The 24,069-nt window shown below is 41.5% G+C and overlaps 1 protein-coding gene across 2 annotated transcripts; it reads left to right on the top strand.

Moving 5' to 3' along the window:
• The first annotated feature begins 8,167 nt into the window (after nt 1–8,167).
• On the top strand, nt 8,168–23,823 carry MRPS22 (mitochondrial ribosomal protein S22). Of its 2 annotated transcripts, XM_014564207.2 has the most exons (9): nt 8,168–8,368; nt 14,230–14,393; nt 15,489–15,653; nt 17,559–17,702; nt 17,998–18,081; nt 19,553–19,698; nt 22,371–22,479; nt 22,789–22,926; nt 23,450–23,823. In XM_014564207.2, exons 1-8 carry the CDS (start codon nt 8,197–8,199, stop codon nt 22,873–22,875), a joined length of 1,071 nt encoding a protein of 356 aa, XP_014419693.1. In that variant the 5' UTR covers nt 8,168–8,196; the 3' UTR covers nt 22,876–22,926; nt 23,450–23,823. The 2 variants fall into 2 exon arrangements, with proteins under 2 accessions (XP_014419693.1, XP_006190629.1); XM_006190567.3 differs by lacking the exon at nt 22,789–22,926 and having other exon boundaries at nt 23,450–23,584.
• Nucleotides 23,824–24,069: the final 246 nt, after the last annotated feature.

Here is a 24,069-nt window from a genome sequence, read left to right as displayed (position 1 = left end):
ATACCCTTCGTGAACATAGAGTAAAAATTCTAAGCAAAATGTTATCAAATCAGTCCAACAATATACATAAGTATGATGCATTCTTATCAAGTGGGATTTACTGGAGGAATGCAGAGTTGGTTTAACATAAAAAAATCAATCTGTAATTTACCATGTTAAAAAACTATGTGAGTAAAACCCTATGATCATCTCAATAGATTCTAAAAAAAGTTGATAAAAATCCAATATCCATTCCTGAGAGAAATTCTCAGCAAACTAGGAATAAAAGAGCACATCTGCAGTCCAACAAAGGACATCTATGAAAAACCTACAGCTAACATTGTACTTAATATGAAGGATTGGATGCTTTCCCTCCAAGGTGAGGAACAAGACGAGAATGTCTGCTCTCACCACTGATATCCAACATTGTACTGGAGGTCCTAGCAAGTGTAATGATATAATATCACATCAAGTGTGCCAGAAAAAGAAAAAAAGGCAAGAAAAAGAAAAAAACAGATGTCCAGATTGAAAAAGAAGAATTAAAGCTACCTTTATCCACAATGTGATTGTTCATGTAGAACATCTGACAGAATTTATAAACAACCTAATAGAATTAAAACGTGAGTTTAGCAAATTTGCAGGATAAAAGATCTATATACCAAAATCTATTGTATCCCTAAAGACTAGCAGCAATCATAAATTGAAATGAAGATAGCATTTATAATAGTATCAAAAATATGAAACACTTAGTGATAAGTCTGGCAAAAGCATTGAAAGCCAAAAAACATTTCTGAGAGAAATGAAATAAGACATACATAAATGGAGAAACTTTGTTCACTGATCAGAAGACTCAATATTGTTAAGATAGATTTTATTTGATCTGAGATTTGATATAATCTCAATCAGAATTCCAAGAAGGATTTTTGTAGAAACTGAAAACCTGATTCTGAAATGTATATGGAAATGCAAAGGACACAAAATAGCCAAACCACTTTGAAAAAAAGGAGAATAGAATTGGAGAACTAGCATTATCTAGTTTCAAGATTTATCATAAAACCACAGCGACAAATCAGTGTAGTACTAACATAAAGATATAAAAATACATCAACACAACAGAACAGAGATTCCAGAAATTGACCCACACATATACAGGCAGCTGTTTTTTTAAGTTGCAAAGGCAATTTAGTACAGGAAGGTTAGTCTTTTCAAAAAATGATTCTGGAACAGTCAGCATATATGCAAAAATATACTTCAATCCATACTTCATACTATATTTTAAAAATCAACTCAAAATGCACCATAGACCTAAATGTGAAATATAAAACTATAAACCTTCTAGAAGAAGACCTAGGAAAAAAAACCTTCATGACCTGGGATTAGGCAAGCACGACCGATAAGAGAACACAGTGATAAATATAAAATTGTTCTTAAAAAGATATTGTTATGATAATACAAAGGCAAGCTACAAAAATGTTTGCAAACATTTTAAATATAGGACTTGTATCCAGAATATATAAGAATTCCTGAATTTCAATAATAGCAGAACAACCCAACTTTAAAAATAAGCAAAGATTTGAATAGACAACTTGCCAAAGAAGCTACATGAATTTCAAATAAGCACGTGAAAATATGCTCACATCATTAGTCATTAGGCCAATGCAAATTAAAAACTACAATGAGATACCATAACACACCTATTAAAATGGCTAAAATTAAAAAGACTGATCATATCAAATATTGGTGAGAATGTTGAGGGATCAAAACTCTCATCCACTGCCAGTAGAGATGTGAAATGGTACAATTAATTTAGAAAACAGTTTGAAAGTTTCTTACAAAGTTAAATACACTCCTGTCATATGATTCAAGCATCCCACTCCTGGATATTTTCCCAAGAGAAATGAAAACATATGTCCAAAGATTTGTACACAGACGTTCGTAAGAGTTTTATTTGTAACAGCCAAAGACTGGAAACGACCCAAAAGTGCCTCCACAGGCAAATGGATAACAAATTGTGGTACATCCATATAATGGAATATTATTTGGCAATAAAAAGGAATAAACTGACATGACAACATGAATGAAGTTTAAAATAATTATGTTAAGTGAAAAAAGCCAAAAAATCATGTTTATGATTATAATCTAGAGATTATAAAACTCTAGAAAATGCATATCAATCTGTAAGGAAAGAAGGCATGTTTGCCTGGGGGGTGGGGGGAGTTGTGCAGGAGGAGTGAGAGGAAGGGATTACCAAGGGGCCTGAGGAAAATTTGGGGTGATGGGCTTGTTCACTATCCTGATTGTGGTGATGCTTATTGGTGTATGCATAGGTGAAAACTTGTCAAATCATATGCTTTACATGTGTGTGGTTTATTGTATGCCAGTTATACCTGAATAAGCCTGTTTGTTTACTTGTTTATTTATTTAAAAATCAAGGCAATTCTACTGGAAACTATTGAGGTCAGGAATATGTGCATTCTCTTCTCATATTTTCCACGGAGCCTATGCCAGGTCTGGGTGTGCAGAAGGTGGCTGACAACTATCTCCTACTACTACCTACAAGATGTACCAGTGTAGGAAGAAAACTCATTGAGCAAGTGATTTATTGATGTAGCCAAAGTCACAGTGGATGAGGGGAATTGGTGTAGTCACTCATTTCTCTGGACTGCTAACTCAAGTCAGTTCATTTCCGTCTGAAATGCAGTCCTGGGTGGGTTTTAAAGAGACAGAACAAATGCCACACGGCCAGGGAACAAGATGGGATGAGACAAGGACGATGATGATGATGGTGAAGAAAGTCATAATGTTAATACTGTCCACCACTTGGTGGGCACTGACCGTATGCCAGAGTGTTATCTGCCTCACGGCTGCTAGCCCTCACCCCGGTCCTGTAAGGGGCTGTATCATCCCGTCTTGCAGAGGGGGAAACCACGGCGTGAGTAGCAAGGGCTCATACAGCTAATAAATTGTGGAATTAGAATTTGAACCCACATCTGCCTGATTCTAAAGCTCTTACCATTGAACTGCCCCATTCCCAGGCCAACACAGATGTGCACACACACAGGACCACACAAACACACACATGTTCAACGCATATATACGTGTGTACACGTACCCGCATTTGAACACACATTCACGTACATAGTGAATGGCCATCCCTCCATACACACATGCACAAACCCATGTCCCCTGGAGACAAACATGCACATAAACGTTTGTGTGACACATATGGCCACATACATACAGGCACACACTTGCAGCATCCTAAGAACGTGCATTCTGCCCTTTCTGGCTTCCCATCAGTGGCAGCCAATGTGTCCTGCTGCCAGCTTCTCCCAGCCCAGGCCCCAGGAATCTTTAGGACCCTTGCAGTCCTGAGTCTTAAGTGAAATTATGCTCAGGTCCCTGATCTGGGAACTGCATGCTAGCCCTGGCAATCAGTTGCTCACATTTTCTCATGAAAGGAATTTTTGATGGGCTTATTAACCTTAAAATACAGCTCTCAGGCAGATCTGGACTTCCTGAGTCCAGATCGAACTGAAAAATAACCTTGTGACAGACCACCCGGTTCTGAGCTGATGGGAATTACTTTCAACCCAGGCCAGCATGTCCCTCAGACAAAATGTTCCACATACCAAACCTGACAGCAGCCAGCTCTCGGAAGTAGGGGGGCCAAGTGTCAGCTATTACAGATCATATCCACAATGGCTGTGACACAGGGGTGATTGCTTTGGGCCTGCGTCATGGTAGGGGCATCTGGGATGGCAGGAAGGAGCCAGCCTGAGCGCCTTTGACATTTATGTCCTTGCACTGTAGGACAGAGAGTCTGCCTATCATCACAGACAGATGGAGCCTTGGCCTTAGGCAATTATTTTCTGTTTTGAGTATCCAATTTGGGGTAGAATTGTGGTTCAGTAGGTGCTGTCAGAAGAAAAAAGACAGAGTATCATGTGGAAAATTGAGGCTAAACTGATAATTCCAGGGTTGGAGGAAATGACTCATCCACCCCACTGTCTCGTGGTGGAGGACAGTCTCCCTGCCTGCTCACTTTTGGGCCACATTCTGGGCTCAGAAGACAGTCTTTATTATTTCTGCAAGTCTCAGTGTTTTTCCTCACTCCATGAAACACATGTGAAACAGAGCCTTTCCATCATCACAGCTGCCAGCGACCACAGGGTTTAGCCTCATCTCTGCGTTGAACAAATCGGGTGGCCTTGGGCAAGACCCTTAACTTTGGAGCCTCAGCTGACGCAGAGAGAAGATGGGGCTGTCGGCGCCTGCCTCGCCTCCCTCATCAGTCTGCCGTGGGGACACATAGGACTAATGAGAAGACTGCGAGCCAAATGGGAGGGAAGATGGCTGGGCTTTGTCACATCTGTCAACATCCTCACCGTTGCTCAAGGCTCTTCTGCTCAGAGACAGCCTTGCATGGGCTTCCAGGCACACCTTCCAATGTTTTCCATATTTCTCTGAAACTACCAGGAATCATTTCCTGGCTTCCCATCTGATTTCTCTTCTCCTGCGTGGCTGCAGACTGTCCAGCTACTTCAGGTTCTAGCATCACAGCCGTGGCTACTTCACACTTCTCACTCCTACAGTTTCCAACAACCCTACATTTTCTCAGCCAATGACCTTGCTTTCCATTGCTTGGAGAAGAGAGAGGCCAAGAAGTAAGAAGGCCCACTGATTCTCTCCTAAAACCTATCTACACTCCACCCATCTTTAACTCCTTGCCTCCTAGTACAAAGGCCTCCCTCCCGTCAATGGCCAGTGTCCCCACTTGGTATCTTATTTCCTGCAGTTTCCTCAGGAACCTCCCATCATCACTTGTCCCTTCCCACTTTACTCTTTCCCTTGCTACTGGTCCCTTCTCAGTGCACAAAGGAGCTTTGGCCATGGGATTTGTGTCTGTAGGAATATGTTGGGGATTTGGACTCTGGGTGAGGACAAAAACTGGGTAGATGTGGTCCTTGGGGAAGGTTTCAAAGATAGGATTTTGAAGACTATATGGAAGTTGCAAGGATGTTGCTGAAAATTTTAAGAATTCTTGTACTGTCCAGACTGTCACCCTTCCCCCTCAGTCCCTTTCCTCTCTCCATCCCTCTCTTTGACATCTATCCTCACACCCTCATCTTGAGGAATTCTAAAAATCCAGGGCAAAATCCTAGACCCTTTAGGGAAATAATGAAATGTTCAGACCTTGTAAAATCACCATTAGTTGGGTAACTGAAACATCACTATACTTCTAGCTTTACAAGTAATAGGACTCATTCTTGCTCCACAGAGCTGATGCTCCCTCCCCTAGACTGACCTCATGAATCCGACCACTAGATGCAGCCAAGGTGTCTTGCAACTGTCAGTCAGAGGGCCAGCTCTCCCCACTCCCCAGGGGTGAATAGGGCCCCACCCAGGCCAATCAGCTTCTCTTATCAGGAACTTTAATTTGATGGAAAGCATGTAGAATCGTCCCTCAAGATCCTCAGAGGATTAACCCCCCCCAATACCAAAATCCAAGGATGCTCAAGTCCCTTACATAAAATGATGTAGTATTTACATATAACCCACACACATTCTCTCTTATACTTTAAATCATCTCTGGACTACTTGTAATACCCAATACAAGGTAAATGCTATTTCAGTAGTTGCAAATACAATGTAAAAGCTATGTAAGTATTTGCCAGCACGTGGCAAATTCAAGTTTTGCTTTTTGAAACTTTCTGGAATTTTATTCTTTGCATATTTTTGATCCACAGTTGGTTGAACCCATGGATACAGAACCGTGAATGTGTAATTCATGGGTTTGGAGGGGCCAACTGTAGTTGGAACCAAGTCATTCTGACAGCAGCCTCCTGGAGAAATTTCTCTTTAGTTCTTGCCTCTGGGGACCCTGGGGCTTCCATCCTTCAAGTCTTTCTGGAGTCTTGGCTATTCAGCTTTCCATTTAACTCTGGGAGATAGTAAACATCCTTACCATTACTTCCATGTCTGTTTTATACAGGGAAGATTTCTGTCACTTGCAACCAGAGAATCTTAGCATATAACTCTGTAAAGCTCTCCCTCTAAAGTTCTCTAGAAAGCCACTGACTGGCTGCCACATGACATTCTTGCACCTACTTTGGAACCACCAGGCATTAGATACCGAAGGTACTTTATCCTCAGAGTCTGCAAGATAAGTACTATCATTGTACCCATTTTGCAGATGAGGGGCTGAGGCTCTGAAAGATGAGGGAATGTGCCCAAGATTAAAGCTGGAACCAGAAATCTTAGTCACGCCATCCATAAAATTTAGTATAGCCCAAGTAAAGCAGATTAATGGAAGAAATGTGGGAGCGTCTCTGGAGGAAGACAGCGCCTTCCTCCATGTCTCTCTTTCTCAAACCTCCTAGTCTGCCATCTCAGCTCCAGCTCCATTTTCCTGGCTTTCTCTGCTCACTCATCAGTGAGCATATTGCTGGAAAAGGTTGCTCCAAACCTAACTCTAAATAGTTATTCACTTCAAGCTTCTACCGTCAACTATAGTTTGTGTTTCTTAGTTTGAAACATTGAGATAAAATCTGTTTGGTGCCTGGACAGCTGGGGTAGGGAGAAAAAATGTCCTCCCTTCTTCCTGAAAAGATACTTACTTGCTAGTCCCTGGAACCTGTGAATGTTTTAAGGAAATCGGCTTTTTGAAGAAGTGATTAAGGATTTTAAGATGGAGAGACTACCTTGCTCTGTTCTGAAATGCAATCCTATATATAACCTTATAGAGTAAGGCAAAGGGAGACTGGGCACAGACAGAAGAGAAGGTGATATGAAGCAGAGATTGGAGTGATGCAGCCATAAGCCAAGGAATGTTTGCAGCCACAAGAATCTGGAAGAGACAAGGAACAGATTCTCCCCTAGAGCCCCTGAAGGGAGCACAGCTTTGCTGATAATTTGACTTCAGCCCAGTGAGACTGATTTAGATTACTGGCATCCAGAACTGTGATAGAATAAATTTCTGTTGTTTTAAGCAAACAGATTTGCCATAACTTGTTACAGCAGCTACAGGGAACTAACACAGCAGCCAGTGGATTAATTTCTACTGCGTTATGTCCACTCACAGTCCAATCGGTTTTATCCAGGGGGATGTTAATGGGAAATACACAGCCACAGATGCCTATCCGCTGGGAAAATAGGTGGTGTATTCTCATAGGAAAGGCATAACTGGGAGACACTTGCATGCCTTCCACTACCACTCCCTGACACCTTTTATCATGTAGATGTAAGAGGAAGTGTTAGGAAGCACTGGGTAACAGTCATGCCTGAGAGCAGTACCAAGCCGAGGACTCTCCTTCCCTGCCCAGATAGAGAATGAGTTCATAAACGGAGCTCTTAATGGGCAGCGGGTGAGGTGAGGTTAGACTATAAGTCTACCTGTCCGACTAATTCAAACAGTCATTTACTTAACACCCTTCTTTAGCCAGGCCTTGAGATAAGTTCTTAACACAAGCACCAACCTATAGTCTAGGGGAGAATAAGACCTGCACATCCTGGACAGCTGGGAAGAAAATAACAGGATCCTTTAATCATTCATTTAGTCATTTATTCAACAAATGTTTGCTGTGTACATCAATATATTATTGGGCTAGGTGTTATACAATATATAAAGTCATTGTCTTCATGGCATGACAAAAGCAAGCAGATAATTGAGCAGAATAATCACAAACTGAGAAAAAGTCTGTGAAAGAAAGTAAGATCCTTCTGAGACAGAAAAAGGTGTATGAGTTGATGCAGGATGATGGTGGTGGTGGCAATCAGGACTTGTTATCAGGTGGTATTTGGGGGTGGGGAGGAGTGGACAGGCGTGGAGGGGTCCTGTGAGAAGTCTGAATGGAGAAGTCGAATAGGCAGTTGGATTTAAACCTGGGGCTGGGAGGAAAGGGTTGGGCAGGAAATGGAAATTTGTTATTTAGAGCCATGGAAACGAAGGAAAGGTCCCTGAAAAAGGAGAACATAAACACCTTCTACGTGTGAAAAAGCGGTTTATAAGAAACAATCTATACATTTGTTTTGTTTTCTAGATTAACAATAACATTATTTTATAGATTTTATATGTTACTGTTTTATAAACATTAAGTTACATCGCTTCCGGCTCCCTCCTCCCTCATCCAGACTACATTTCCCAGAATGCCATATGAACGGCGCGAGACCCGGAACCGCTCTCAGCTGCTTCCGGCGTCAGTGGTCCGGATAATTATGGCGACCCTCAGGGCGTCTGCGTCGTTGTGGAGCCTCCGGAGAGGTTCTCCGGGCCCGGGCCGGTTCTGTTTCCGCGCCCGAGCTCGGCCCGAGCCCAGCGCTCTGCTCCAGCCTCTGCCCGGGGCCTGCGGGGCGGGAACGCCATGCCGTGGGCTCGGCTCCGAGGCCGGTAAGTGACCCGTGGGTCGTCCGCTAGGGCGTTTTCCTGGGAGACCTGGGGCCTGCTTCAGCCTGGCGAGACACACGTAGGGGGCCCCGGCTCTTCCCTCAGCGCACCTTTAAGCCCAGGCGGCTCTCTCCTGTACCCGCAGGCTCTGTCGTCCCCCGCGTTTGTTCATTCGTTCCCTCACTTAATTAGTAGTGCGTGGGCTCCCTTTGCCAAGCACCGAGCTAGGTTTAGGGAATACGGCGGACTGACTGACACGGGTTTTGCCCTGAAGGAACTCGTAGCCCACTGGGGAGTGGCAGCGCAGTATGACCTGGACTGTGATAGGGCGACTCAGAGAAGAGTGGCGCTCAAACTAGGCTGGAAGGGCAGGGTACAGTTTCTTGAAAATATGACCAAAGCTGAGACCTAGTTAACCATGCTAGGGAGAAAACAAGAAACATTCTAAGCGGAGGAAACAGTGTAAGCGAAAGTCCAGAAACGAGACTGAACACAGGTAGTTTGGGAACCCATTTTGGAGGTACGGTTGAGGAGGCTGGTTATGACTTTGAATCTGGATTTAAAAGGAGAAATCAGTGTTACTTCTTAAGTTTCTGGCTTGAGCAGATGAATGGAGAGTAGTCCCATTTATACCCAAGACAGAGAAGATTAATTATAGAACATTTTTTTCCGAGGGGAGGGAGAGGAGGAGAAGTGGGGGAGAAAAAGCAGGAGTAGATGAGGTAAGGAGATGGGAGGGGAAGCAGAATTAAACGTCTGTTTTGGACACATTAAATTTGAGGACATTTCTGGTATGTAGGTACATATAAATTGAGAAACACTGGGGTGAAAATGGTAACTGAAGCTGGGGGAATGGGTGAGATTGTCTGAAGAAAGAGTAGTGCTGAGCACGTATTGTTTGCCAGGCACTATAAGGGACCCTGGGTGCCAGAGACCAATACAAGACAAGGTAGTACTGGGAGAGCACATAGTCTAGTGGGGACACAGCGAAGTAAGCAGATCACTTTAGCTTTTTCAAACATGGGAGTGATCTTGATTACATTTTTTAAATTATTTTTTTTCCAGTTTTATTGAGATGTAATTGACTTGCAGCAGTGTGTTAAGTTTAAGGTGTACAGCATGGTTTGAGTTACATATATAATAAAATCATTACCACAATACGTTTAGTTAGCATCCGTCCTCTCATAGAAATACAAAAAAAGAAAAAAAAATTCCCTTGTAATGAGAACTCTTAGGGTTTACTCTCTTAACAACTTCCATATATACCATACAGCAGTGTTAACTGTAGTCATAGTGTACATTACATCCCTAGTACTTGTACCATTTGACCACCTTCATCCAATTATCAGAACCTCCCCTTCCCTCCACCCTGGCGTTACCTGGTCTCTTTTTCTATGAGTTTGTTGTTGTTGTTTTAGATTCCACGTATAAATGAGATCATACAGTTTTTGTCTTTCTCTGCCTGACTTATTTATCTTAGCATACCCTCAAAGTCCATTCATGTTGTCATAGATGGCAGGATTTTCTCCTTTTTTTGTGGCTGAAAAATATTCCGTGTATGTGTATTATTTTATAGGTTAAATAAATTTTAAACTTCTCTGACAGCTGTGATTTTTCACTAGTAAGTGATCTTTGGAATACTTCTCACCAATAATAAGATTTTCTCTCTCAGTTACTGTGAAGACAGGATGATATTAAGAGTGTCTACTCTAACAGAACCACCTTTCATATGTTTTTAAACTGTCTTTAAACTGTAAAAAAAATTATATATTATTTACTATATTTTACATATATATATATATTTCTCACATCTTTATCCTTTTATTCATTAATCAATACTTAGATTGTTTCCATGTCTTGGTTATTGCAAATAATACGGCTCTTAACGTGGTAGTGCAAATATCTCTTCAATTTAGTGTTTTCATTTCCTTCAGATAAATTCCCAGGAGTCGGATTGCTGGATTATATGGTAGTTTTGTTTGTTCGTTTGTTTTTGTTTTGAGGAACCTCTATACTGTTTTTCCATAGTGACTGTACTGGTTTACATTCCCACCAACAGTGCACAAGGATTCCCTTTTCTCCACATCCACACTGGCATTTGCTATCTCTTGTCTTTTTGATGATGGCCATTCTAACATCATTTGATGATGATGTATGAGGTGATATCTCATTGTGACTTTAATTTACATTTCCTTAATGGTTAGTGATGTTGAGCATCTTTTCGTATACCTGTTGGCTTTTTGTGCATCTTGTTTGGAGAAATGTCTATTCAGGTCCTTTGCCCATTTTTTAATTGGATTATTTGTTTTTTTGCTGTTGAATTGTATAAGTTCTTTATATATTTTGGATATTAACCCCTTATCAGATACATGGTTTGCAAATATTTTTTCCGCATTCTCTAGGTTATCTTTCATTTTGTTGGTTATTTCTTTTGCTGTGCAGCAGCTTTTTAGTTTGATGTGGTCCCACTTGTTTATTTTTAGTTTTGTTGCTTGTGCTTTAGGTGTCATATCCAAACAAATCATTGCCAAGACCAATGTCAAGGAGCTTTTTTCCTGTTTTCTTCTAGGAGTTTTATGGTTTCTGGTCTTGCATTTAAGTCTTTAATCCATTTCTAGTTTATTTTAGTGAATGGTGTAAGATAGGGGTCTAGTTTCATTCTGTTATATGTGAATATCCAATTTTCTCAGCACCATTTATTGAAGAGACTGTCTTTTCTCTATTGAGTATCTTCGCTCCCTTGTCAAGTATTAGTTGGCTGTGTATGCGTGAGTGTTTCTGCACTCTCTATTCCATTGATCTATGTGTCTGTTTTTATGCCAGCACCATGCTATTTTGATTATATAGCTTGAAATCAGGAAATGTGATGCCTCCTGTTTTGTTCTTTCTCAGGATTGCTTTGGCTATTCAGGGTCTTTCAGTGGTTCCATACAAATTTTAGGATTGTTTTTTCTAATTCTGTAAAAAAAAAAATGCCATTGGAATCTTGATAGGGGTTGCACTGAATCTATAGATGGCCTTGGGTAGTATGGACATTTTAACAATGTTAATTTTTCTAATCTGTGAACACTGAATACCTTTCCATTTGTTTGTGTCTTTGATTTCTTTCAAGGTCTTGTGGTTTTCAGTATAGCAGTCTTTCCTCTCCTTGGTTAAACTTATTACTAAATATTTTATTGTTTTTGATGCTTTATTTCTTTTTCAGATAATGTGTTGTTAGTGTATAGAAATGGTACCTGGTTTTTGTGTTAATTTTGTATCCTGCAACTTTAGTGAATTTGTTGATTAGAACTAATAGTTTATTGATGGTGTCTTTAGGATTTTCTGTATATGAAATCATATCATCTGCAAATAGAGACATTTTACTCCTTCCTTTTCAATTCTGATGCCTTTTATTTGTTTTTCTTGCCTAAGTGCTCTGGCTAGAACTTCCAGTACTGTGTTTAATAGGAGTGGTGAGAGTGGGCAGCCCTATCTTGTTCCTGATCTTAGAAGAAAGGCTTTCAACTTTTCACCATTGAGTATGTTGTTAGCTGTGGATTTGTCATATATGGCCTTTATTATGTCGAGGTATGTTCTTTTTGTACCTTATTTTAGAAGTTTTACACATGGATGGATGTTGAACTTTGTCATAGGCTTTTTCTGCATCTATTGAAGTAATCGTATGACTTTTTTCTCATCTGTTAATATGATGTACCACATTGATTGATTTGAGTATGTTGAACCGAAGAATAAATCCCATTTGCATCCCAAGAATAAATCCCATTTGATTATGGTGAATGATCTTTTTAATTTTCTGCTAAGTCAGTTTGCTAGTATTTTATTGAGAATTTTTGCCTCTGTATTCATCAGGGACATTGGCCTGTAGTTTTCTCTTAGTATCCTTTTCTCGCTTTGGTATCAGGGATAATGGTGGCCTTGTAAAATGAGTTTGGGAGTGTTCCCTCTTCTTTGATGTTTTGGAAAAGTTTGAGAAGGATTGGCATGAATTCTTTAAATGTTTGGTAAAATTCACCCATGAAGCCATCTGGTCCTGGGCTTTTCTTCATTAGGAAATTTTTAAATTACTGATTCTATCTTCTTACCAGTAATAGGTCTGTTTTGATTTTCTATTTCTTCCTGATTTAGTCTTGGTAAATTGTATGTTTCTAAGAATTTTTCTGTGTCTTCTAGGTTGTCCAATTTGTTGCCATATTGTTAAAGTTGCCTCTTATGATCCTTTGTAATTCTGTAGTATCAGTTGTAATGTCTTTTTCATTTATAATTTTGTTGGTTTGGGTCCTGTCTCTTTTTCCCTGGTCTAGCTAAAGGTTTGTCAGGTTTGTTTATCTTTTCAAAACACCAACTCTTTGTCTTATTCATCTTTTCTGTTGTTTAGATTACATTTTTAAGAAATGAATCCATTGTTCTGTGGAGAATGGTCAGAATGGAGGCAGGGAAATAGGGTAGGAGGCTACGGAAGGAGATATGATGGCCTTGACTAGGGTAGTGGCAGTGGGAAGTGGAGGACTGAAGACTGATTTATGAGGTGTAACAGGCAGGATGTTTTGTGTCAGTGTCCCCTTTTGTAAAATGGGGATAATCATAGTATGTATGGGGTTGTTATGAGGATTAAATGTGCTAAGTATATAAAGTACTTAGTAAGTACTGGCACATAGTAAATATCTAACAGATATCAGCTGTTGTCATTACTGCTGTTATTACTGCTGCTTTTGGCTAGACGTGGAGGGGAAAGGAGAAGTCAGGAATGACGGTAGGTTTCTGGCTCATGTAACCTGTTGGATGGTGCTGAGACGGATAGTAGGAAAGCACGTGTGAGCCAGGTGAGAAGTCGTGGGCTCTGCTTTGGGAATATTGAAGTGCATGTGAGATGTGCAGTGGGTAGTTGGGGGGGAGATGGTCTTGGCTGGAGTCTCCAGCATATAGAAGTAATTCTAGTTATAGGAGGTCAGGAGATTATCCATTGAGAATGTGAGAAGGGAGAAAGGAAGTTCAGAATCCTGAGGGACACCAGCATTTACAGGATTAGCAGGGGAAGAGGTGGTAGGAAGGGAATGGCTTTTTTATTCCTAATGGAAATGGAGGGTTGGGCAAAGGGATAGACAAACTGCATAAGGCAGAGCTGAGATCTGGGTCTCCTCTCTTGTCCAAGTTTCTTCCGTGACACCACGTGGCCTCTTAAGTATCATGTCCAGTGACTCAGTTCTCTTTCCTAGCTGGAACCCCTCAGCCTAAGGTTTCCTTCCCTTTTCTCCCCTTTTCTGGCCCCTGGGAAGACTTCTTTGACCCTAACGTGCCTTTCTCTGTTCCAGGCTATGTTTACTTTCTTCCTCTGTAATCATATAACTCCCTGTACATCCCGTGTACGTAGCCCTTACTCTGAGGAGCATGATGGTAGATTGGAGTTGACCTAGGCTCTAGAATCAGATAAACTTCAGTTTAAATCCTGGCTCTATCATTTAATACCTAGTTGTCTTTAGGCAGGTTCTGGTATCCTCATTTACAAAATTGGGTTATCATTACCTATTTTGTGGGTTGTTGTAAGCATTCCTGAAAATGTATGTGATGCCTGGCATATAGGAGACAAGTCTGTAAATGGTAGCATCCATTATTGTTATTAATAGTGCACTAACTACTTTTTTCCTATTACTTCCTCCTCTAGACTTTGAGTGCCTTTTTGGCAGTCCATTTTTTATCATAGTGGATGCTCAGTAAATTTTAAATGAATGGATCTTTGTAGGTCTTACCATTATGCATACTGAGGTATTGTGTTGGTCATTTTTATTGCTGACTTACTTTTCCATTTGGAGGTCTTGTTGGCTTGTCACTTTTGCTATCTTATTTACAAAAATCCATCTTAACAGAATCTAGTAGCTCAGAGACCAAGAAACCTACATTTATGGATGAGGAAGTCCAAAGCATACTCATCAAGATGACAGGCTTGGATTTGCAGAAGATTTTTAAGCCAGCCATACAAGAACTGAAGCCACCGACTTACAAGCTGATGACCCAAGCACAGTTGGAAGAGGTACATGAATGAGGAATATTGGTAAAATACCCTGTCTTTAAAGGATTAAACAAGATTGCCAGGGCCCCTCCAGATGCTGTAGCTGCTCTTCCACAGGCACTGATGACGGGGAGTCCCAGGCACAGAACTGAGGAAAGAAATGCGAGCAGGCAGGCAGAGAGGAGTAGGGAGTGTGGCCAGAATTAGGCAGACTAGACATGTGGGTCAGGTCTGGGTATCAGGCAGAGCCGCCTCTGCTCCAGAACCAGCCTGAGCATCCTTCCTTTGTCCTGCCTGCTCCAGCCTCCTTCTGGAAAAACGTTTGTGGTAGCTGCTTTGAGGCCGAGGCTTTGGTGAGATTATGAGATCCTTCTGAACAGCATCCTACTCCAGGCAAGTGTCCTCCTGGAGTCATGGTTATTGAGTGGGAAATGCTTTGGTGTATGAATATGTGAAGTATTATTGCTCTTATAATCAGAAATAATTAGTAAAGCAAAAAAATTCAAATACCTACTAGTGTATCACATGAAGAGTGAAAATCCCCCTTTTGCCCCTCGGAGGTGATCGCTGTCAACAGTAGGGCATGGAGTAACGTGCTCAGTGTGCCCAGGGGTTGAGGGTGCGGACTTTGGAGTTAAATTGCCTGAGGTTCAAATCCCAGTGCTGCAGCTTAGCAGTTTACTTAACATTTGTGTGCCTCTGTTTCCCCTCTCAGAAAATGAGATGACAGTAGCACTTAGTTCATAAGGTAGTTGTGGGCATGAAATGAGCCAAGTGCCTTAAAGTATTTGAACAGTATCTGGCACGTAGTAAGCCCCCAATTAGTGAAATCCTTTAGTCTGTTTCAGGCAGCTTCTGATGTCTGGCTCTGTCTCAGAGCGTCCCTGTGCTGTTTTGAGAAGGGTTGAGCCTATAGCTGGTGCTCTCAGCCACGCCACACACCGTAGAGGGAAAGGCCAGGGCCCAGGAGCCCAAGTCTGGCTTTTCACCCACTAATTCATGGCTCTAGCTTCTCTTTGCAGTCCTTAGCATTTTGGATCAATATCTGCTTTTGTCAGGTGATCCTTTTGGTCTTTAACCTTGTGACTTTCCCTAAGAAATATTGTGTTTCAATAGGCTACAAGAAAGGCAGTTGAGGCAGCTAAAGTCCGATTAAAAATGCCACCAGTTCTGGAAGAGCGAGCCCCGATAAATGATGTGTTAGCTGAAGATAAGATTTTGGAAGGAACAGAAACAGCCAAATATGTGTTTACTGATATATCATACAGCACACCACACCGGGTAAGTACACATTCCATCGCAAAATGATCTTTATTTGAAATACTGTGTGGAGATAGGCCTGAGGGACAAAGGTCAACATCATGTGACCCAGCTGCTTGGAAAAACCCGAATTTCTGTGATTCACGGGGAGACCTGACAGGCTCAGAGTAAGAGAGGAAAATGCAGACCAGCACCCCATCGGCACGTCTCCATTTCCCTGTGGATTATGGACACAGTATGTTCCAGACTGACTGCAGAGAAAGAGACGGGTGTGCTGAGACAGAACAAGACAGAAGGCCACCCCCAAACCACCAATAGACAAAAATCTCCAAGGCAGTGGGAAAAGGGAGATTCTTTCTGCCCAAGTTAGACTGACTTCCTTAGCTGAAGCTTTTGGAGAAGATGGAGCGTTTCTTTCCCGTAAATTCTTGATGATGCCCCCAAATCTCAGACTTCCCAAAGGATTTTCACTTTGCAGAATTTGCAGGAAGAGCGACGATTTCCCCAGAAGGTTTTTGGACAGCACCACTTCATCTGTTGTCTTTTTAATTCTCTAGCTCCCCTTCCCTTGGTTGCCAGTGCCGAAGGTACACTGTCATACTTACATATGACTTTTGTGTTTGAGCCTTTTCAAGTAAAGAGTAAAAAGAGGAATTTACAATTCAGCCCACAGAACTCAGTAGAATATTGCATAGTAATAGGGTTGGGGAAAGGGCCAACCCATCCTAACCTTTTTATCCTGCACGATTCTGGTTAGAAGACCTGCTTTGAACAATGTCTGTGTCTGTACCTTGGCCACCTGTATATCTGACATAATAAACCTTTAGAATTTTTGCTTTGAGGTACTTTCACGTGTGTTTGCAGTGCTGTGGAGGCTGGCTGTGGGCGCATTCTATAACCTGACAGCAGGAGAGGAACTTGGAATTCAGATTACCAAAATCCTTTTGAGGAACAATTGTATTACTTTGCCATCTGCTATTTTTTTTTCTTCTTTGCAGTGCTTGATGAAAGTTTTAATTATATTATCCTCAAAATACACTCAGAGACTCTTACACCTCTGAAGAGCTGAGAGTCAGTACCATCTGTTAGTTTAAACATTAATCAGATGCTTATCATTCATCTGCCACGTGCAAAGCTCTGCGAAAGTCATTCTGGGTGTTGCAAAGAACTATAATCCCCAGGCCCTGACGTTTTTCAGTTCTGTAACAATAGTAACAGTATCTGAGAGGTGTCAAGAATCTTACACATGATAAATTGCCAGTTGAGTGGTAGAGACTGGGTGGAATTTAGTGGAGGAAGTGACCGTGTGACCTGGGACTTGGCAGCTGGAAGGCTAGAGAGACCAGAGGCAGGAGGGCCAGTGGTTTCTCCGACACATTCGTCTCCTGCCAGTATGAGGAAGCGTAGACGTGTGAAATTAAGACTCCACAGTCTTGGGTTTGTTCCTTTTATCCTGGGACTTTAAACGCAGATCATAAAGTAGTGACGTCCTCCTAGGTGAGACTTCCGGATGAGGGAGTAGTGAAACAATTCAAAAAGGCTTTACAGCACTTCTTTCTTCTGAAGTGGATTTAGATGAATCTCAGAATCAACTTATTTTAGTGGAATCATTTTATGTATTGAACCCACTTGAGGACTATAGTTTGCCCTTAGTAAATACTTTCATTTCATACTGAAAAACCTTTCATACTAAAAGATTACTGATTGTCAGCGGCACAGCAGTGATTTGTGAAGGAAATATCAAGTCTTGCCAAGTCTTTGAGGTTTAAAATTATCATTGAAATCATACACATGATCGCATTTTATATTTCCTGGTTGCATTTTATATTGTTGATTGCAAATTGTTCTTATAGTGGTGCTTAAGGGGACAGTGGAACTGAAAATAAGTTCTCACAGACTCATCCTCGGTTATGTTTTCTCTTTCAGGAGCGTTTTATTGTTGTCAGAGAACCAAGTGGCACACTACGCAAAGCCTCTTGGGAGGAACGGGACCGGATGATTCAAATTTATTTCCCAAAAGAAGGTCGTAGAGTTTTAACTCCAGTAATTTTCAAGGACGAAAATCTTCAGGTAAGGTGACCCTGGTTAGTGCTGGTTTCTCTGTTGAACCAGTTGGCTCTGGTGCTGCTGGGCCTTTTGCTTTGATAAACACAGATAGACATTTTGAATGATAAGTAGGGTTTTCTGTCTTATAATTCTCAGCTGGGATTTGAATGAAGGTGTGACAAAGCCTGTGTTGTCTGTGCGTCCCTCCCGATGGGCACAGATGCAGCCCTTGTGCCAATGGGCAGGCCTGTCGTGGCGTCAGGACGGGTGTTGCACTTTCCTGTTCTCATCTAATTCCACCTCTGCTGTGTGGGTTTAGACCATGTACAGCCAGGACCGGCATGCTGATGTCCTCGATCTCTGTGTTGCCCAGTTTGAGCCAGATTCTGCTGAATATATCAAAGTGAGTATATTTTGCAGTTTCTGAAGTATGGGCTTAAGTATGGCTGTGAGTAAGATGCTTAAATCTAGCACAATGAGTCAGGTTGTAAGTTCTGGTACAGAGGGGAGGGAAGGGAAATACCTGAACACTTGTTGAGAACCTGATGTACACCAGGTGGGTATTCTCATCCTCATGACCACCCTTGACTCAAGGATGAAAGGACATAAGCTTGGATAGTTAAGTAACTCGTTTTTTGTTTTTTTTTTGGGTGGGGGGGAGGTAATTAGGTTTATTCATTCATTCATTCATTCATTCATTCAAATGGAGGTACTGGGGATTGAACCCAGGACCTGGTGCACGCTAAGCATGCCCTCTGCCACCCAGCTGTCCCTTCCCCAAGTGACTTGTTGAAAGCTATACAGCTAGTGAGTGGTAGAGTTAGGACCCAAACTTGATGGCAGAGACTATTCTTTTTTCAGTCTATCATACAGGAAAGTTATTTTCTAAAATTTGCCAGAACGCAGTGTATGTGTCTCACAGTTCAATGTAATAGTCACGTAGTACCTTCCATGTGTAAGGCGTTCTTGTGGAGGTGATGGCACGAATCCTATCGAAGCCTGCAGTCCAGAAATGATTGTGGGGAAGGGTGCTGGTTAAGGATACAGATAATTATCACCGTAGGTCTGAGATGTTAGGTGCTAGGAGAAGGTTACAGTGTGCTCTCAGGAAAGGCTTCGTAGGGTTCCTGAGGAGGGTTCTAGAAGGGTAGGGAACATTGTGGCAGGTGGAGGTGGGTGAGGAGAGGTCTTCAGGTAGAGGGGAAAGTACGAACAGTAGGCAGGAAAAGAGAAAGTGTACTTGAGAAATGGCCAGTTATCTGGTCTGCTTGTGAGTGCAGTGTGTATGCGGGGGAGCGGGTCAAGATTAAGCTAGGAAGGTGGATGGGGCCATGTCACAGGAGACCTCAGGTGCCAGGCTGAGGAATGTGGACTTCAGTCAGCAGCCTTTGAAAGCCTTCTGAACACAGGAATGCCCTCGTCAGAGTCCTCGTTTAGGAAGATCGATCTGGAAGAACTGGAGGAACATGAGTTAACAAGATGGAACAGGGTGGCTGACGGAATAGGGGAAGGGGAAGAGGGAAGGAATATTCTTGATTTCTTTTTTCCCCTAGTGACCAAGAAATGGTGGTCCATTATTTCCAGTGTCCGTACACGTATGTAATAGGTGCTTCCTAAATAGTGTGCGGCTGCTGAACGGTAATTGATGTGGCTGTAAGTGTTTGGCAGACCTGTCCCAGGCTCCACACACTTCCGCGTTGGAGGGTTGGTCTAAACCATAGCTGTTGGTTCATGATTACAGAGGCAGGTGTAAGTAGACCTGGTTTTACTGATAATTCCTTGGGCAGCTTGCACGCTGGTAAATGTATATCCAGTCATGCTGATCACTTCTGCTTATTTTCCTACTTCTTAAAAACTGCATTTTCTGTGGATAGTTTCATCATCAGACCTATGAAGATATAGATAAATACGGAAAGTATGACCTTCTACGTTCAACAAGACACTTCGGTGGAATGGCTTGGTATTTTGTAAATAAGAAGAAGATTGATGGTTTACTGATTGACCAGATTCAGAGAGATTTGTAAGTATGATCTTAGTAAGTAAAAGAAATTCATATTACTATTACCGTATACCTGTACTTAAGCTGTTGTTTTTTCAGTGATAGCAGTGTGCTGTCCAGTGATAAATAGCTTTCACTTCCCTCAGTTTAATTATGGGATTGTTCTTCCAGCATAACCCAGTTTTCTCAGTCTTTGCTTTTGTGCTGTATAAACAGGGCTGGATTCTCTTAAAGAGTAAGTGGCTTTGGACCTGTACTGTGTACCCTGGATATTGACTTACCCCTGGCCTCGCTGGTACTTCTGGCTAACAGTGAACTTTCCACATACTCACAGGGGACTGAATAGATGTGAATAAGTAGACGTGAGCCCTGATGGGTGCTTGTTTTCCGGTAGGACTATTTCTAGGGCTTTTCAGTAAAAGTCATCATTCAATTTATGAAAATACTCTTGCTTTTGATCCTCGTTGTTTTTGTAAGATTTTTAAAGCATTGAGAAAGTTTTTTTTCAAAGTTGGGTGAAACAAAGAATGTCTGTTGTATTCTAGCATGCAACTGGTGTGCACCTAGCCGTCTAGCTGAAATAGTCTCCCTCACCACTTGTGATGAAACTGAAGAGAAAACTGGTTTTGAGTATCTTTCTATTGGTTGAGTTAAAGGCCAAAAGGACAAGGAATAGAAACCAGTCACGAGTGTAGTAAGAAAGTCACTAAGAGGGTTTAGTGATTATTGCCGTTTTAATTGTAAGAGTTTTGACTCAGTATCTTCCATGTAATCCGAACCACTCACGTAGTGGTGAGGCATTTGGAACTAGAAGGTTCCGTATTATCTACGAAATACAGCCCATATGGAAACAGCATAATTTTCATTGAAACATCTTTCGTAACTGGTAGATGATTCCCAGGCCAGCCCTCCTCACCAGCATGCGTGGTGTAATCCAGTTTGGAGAGCAGCAATTCCCCCATAAGCAGGGGATGCTCGAACATGACATGCCTTTAGGTGCATTAGCAGTGACGTCTCCTGTGAATGAATTTTCTTATAAAGCTTCTCAAATGTGAATATTATGAAATTATTTTAAGTATTAAAAAATGAAACACCTTTTGTAAGCAGTTAGAACACAGAAATGTATTTCTTTGAAAGTTAAAGTTCTTTACTGAGGTGTACTAGTAAGCGGTATTACAGTAATAGTCATCACACGTGAGCTTTACATCTGGAGCAGTTCATCTGCATGCAGGGAGGGAATTGTGAGTACTTAGCCTTCCTGCTCTGCAGAGGTAAAACTTCCTGTGAGGATTTCAACAGGACAGTTTGCTGCAAACCACAAGGTAAACAGTAGAGGGCGCATGTCCTCAGTGAATGGAACCCAGACCAGAACTGGGATTCTGCACATTTATTTCATACTCGAGCCCCACTGTTAGTTTTGAATTGAGATTCTTTTAAAATCTTTTTTGAATGTGTAAATTTATTTGCTCTTAATTTCAAATACAGGTGAGCTAAATTGTTTTGTGAGACACAGGCGTTGTGCTCTAGTGTGAATGTAACGCCCTAAGCATGACTCATATATGGAAACCCAGTTAAGCTCTTTATGGGTTCATGTGCCTGTGCGCTGAAGGGAATTACTGTTATCTTTTGTTCTACATTAGATAATGTGCAATAATGGACTGTTAGATTATAAAAAACACAATGGATTTTTAATGAATATTTTAAAAAAATTTTGCCCAGGGAAGTTTTGATTACTCAGCTCTACCAGGTGGCCTTTAAGGTGGACAGGACTTGGGATGAGCCAAGAGCATTTCTCTGAGGTCACCATGGCTTGAGAAATTCTTTACCCTGCTCCCACCGTCCCCCGACTCTAGAAGGGGTAGTTTTATATGCCCTTTCAGCTTTGAGATAGCAAATGGTAGGAAGGTGTTGACTATGTGAGAGGATAGTGATTCTGTAGTTTGGGGAAAGCTAGGTTTTAATGTTGATAAAAATTGTTTATAGGTTTTTAAAGAGGTTAAGTACAAACCATAAGAATTGAACTCTTGTTCAGGCTTCTTCATAGATAGTTGTGTGACACTAAAGTAGACTTTCCTTCTGTCTGGTGTGCATAATTTCAAATTTGCTTCCCTAAGATGCTAATTTTTAACTAGTGGGTTCTTCTGAATAGACAGATAGCCTGGGATTCTTTCCTTGGACTCCTAGGATGCCTCTTGTAGAGGCACTTAGCCACTAATTCAGAGTCTCAGTGAAAATTCGTTAGCAGATGTCCCTGCTAACGTCCCTAAAGGCAAGTGGCTTTGAGTAGCCCCATGCCTACCAGCCTCTGGCTTACACGAGGTGCAGTCCCACCTCCAAGTTGGATTACATTCTTATTCGCTGGTGATGTGGGCTGGCCTGGGAACCAGTTACGAAACATTAGGAATGCGGTTTCCATGAGAAGTGATGCTCCATTTCCAAAAAGGATACAGCCACATTTAAATATATTCACTTTCGTTAAGTTGGGCACTCCTGTATTGACTCCTGCCCTACCCATCTCAGAGTTGGTATGAAGCCTAAATTCCTGAAAGTGCCCAAAATATGAAACCAAAGGCTTTACATTTTTTTTTTCTGGCCGAAGGAAAGTTTGAAATGTAAAGTTTGGCACACTTGTAGGACTGTGATGCAAAAGAAAACAGTAAACCGTTTTACCAGTAAACCCTTTCCCTCTGTAGAGTTGATGATGCCGCCAGCTTGGTCCAGCTCTATCACCTCCTCCATCCAGATGGCCAGTCAGCTCAAGAGGCCGAAGAGCAGGCTGCCGAGGGACTGCATTTAATTAAGGTAAAGGGGCTTTTTTCACACTGTAGTGTAGTGATTGAGCTGGGAAGGATTTTTGCAGTGGGTCATATTTAACAGATTGTGGTAACAGATTCGTGGTCTTGAACCAGACTGATTAGAGCCCCCATATTTCTCCCATCTGGACAATAGGAACAGACGGGATGGGGTCGGGGAGCTGTAACTGGAGTCCAGGAAGTTCAGACAGCGGGGCAGCAGCCCCCTTGTTTGCAGTACTGGCACCTGAGGTGGTCAGGCCACCAGCAGTGCGCTGGAGGGCTTCCTGTCCTTCAGTTCCATCACATTCCTGTTCAGGTGTCTGGAAGCAGGGAGGGAGCGCCTGTGCAACGCCAGGGCTTAGCTGCATCATCACTGTGGATGGCGTACCTCTCAATGCTGTGAGCTTACACAGATGTCTCTGTGTATGTTGAGAGATGAGATGATTTTTTTCAGGTAGGGAAGGGAGAACCACTGTATAATTAATTTTCATCTTTTTTAATGCTCAGAACAGACACGTATTTGTGGGCCTGGGTTCTGTCCTCACATTATTTTATGCGTACTGCAAAGCAGTTATAAAGGTTACTAACGGTAAAAAAACAACCAGTGGTGACACCGTACACAGGAGGGTTAGAAAGAAACCATTCTTTGAAGTGAGAAACTAGTTTGCTGGCACTCATCCTCCAGATTTCTCTGGAACCTAAAGGTTTTCATTTTGATCCAGCAGGAGGTATTTTCTGAAAGCCATACTCGGACACTTCTGGTGTTTATTAGTATTGCTTTAACTGTGATACTGTTTTTCTGTGCGTGTAGTATGCTTACTGTTTGAAATCTGAACAATATTATGAAATGTGGAAGGCTTTATAAACTGGTACTTATTCTTTGCTACTACAGCAACATTTATAACTAAAAACTAAAAACTTTATCAACAGTGTAAGTCCTACTGTTTTAAAACTTTCTTTTTTTTTAATTTAAACAGGTCTTTGCAAAAACAGAAGCACAGAAGGGAGCATATATAGAATTAACACTGCAAGCTTATCAAGGAGCATTCATTAGCCATTCTGCAGCTTCCTAAAAATATTTTAAAAATAAATTTCACTTTACTAAATACTAACTAGTTTTTTCTGTTAATATTGAGCTGTTTAAAAATGTCAAAATTGGAAGCTCCTTATAGAATTTGTTTTTTAAATTCCAAACAGTGCCTCTGACTGACTGACAGAAATACAAAGAAAAACTTGTTACTCCATTCACTTTGCTAGGCTACCAAGGGGTAATTAGGAAGTATATTTGAGTGCCTGGTTATCAGTTTCTCATGTCAGATGAGTATAGTGTGTAAAAAAAAAAAAAAAAAAAGTAAAGTACTAAGCCTTTTTGCATTACCAAATGTGCCAACTGGTAATTTAAATAGAGCCCAGCTATTTATAAATAGAGCCCAGCTATGAGGTCAGAGAAGCTGGGGTTTCAGACCCCGATTCCAGACACAATCAGGGCAAGACATAAGAAAGCTACATAGACTGAGGGGACTGATGTAGTGAGATCAAGAAAAAGGGTTAGAGAATTACAGCATGGGTAATTGGGTCTAAGGAAAATGTGACTGAT

Source organism: Camelus ferus, chromosome 1 (assembly GCF_009834535.1).
Source record: "Camelus ferus isolate YT-003-E chromosome 1, BCGSAC_Cfer_1.0, whole genome shotgun sequence".
Taxonomy (NCBI): Eukaryota; Metazoa; Chordata; class Mammalia; order Artiodactyla; family Camelidae; genus Camelus; species Camelus ferus.
Note: the sequence above shows the minus strand (reverse complement) of the source record. Positions and strands in the feature narration are given on the sequence as shown.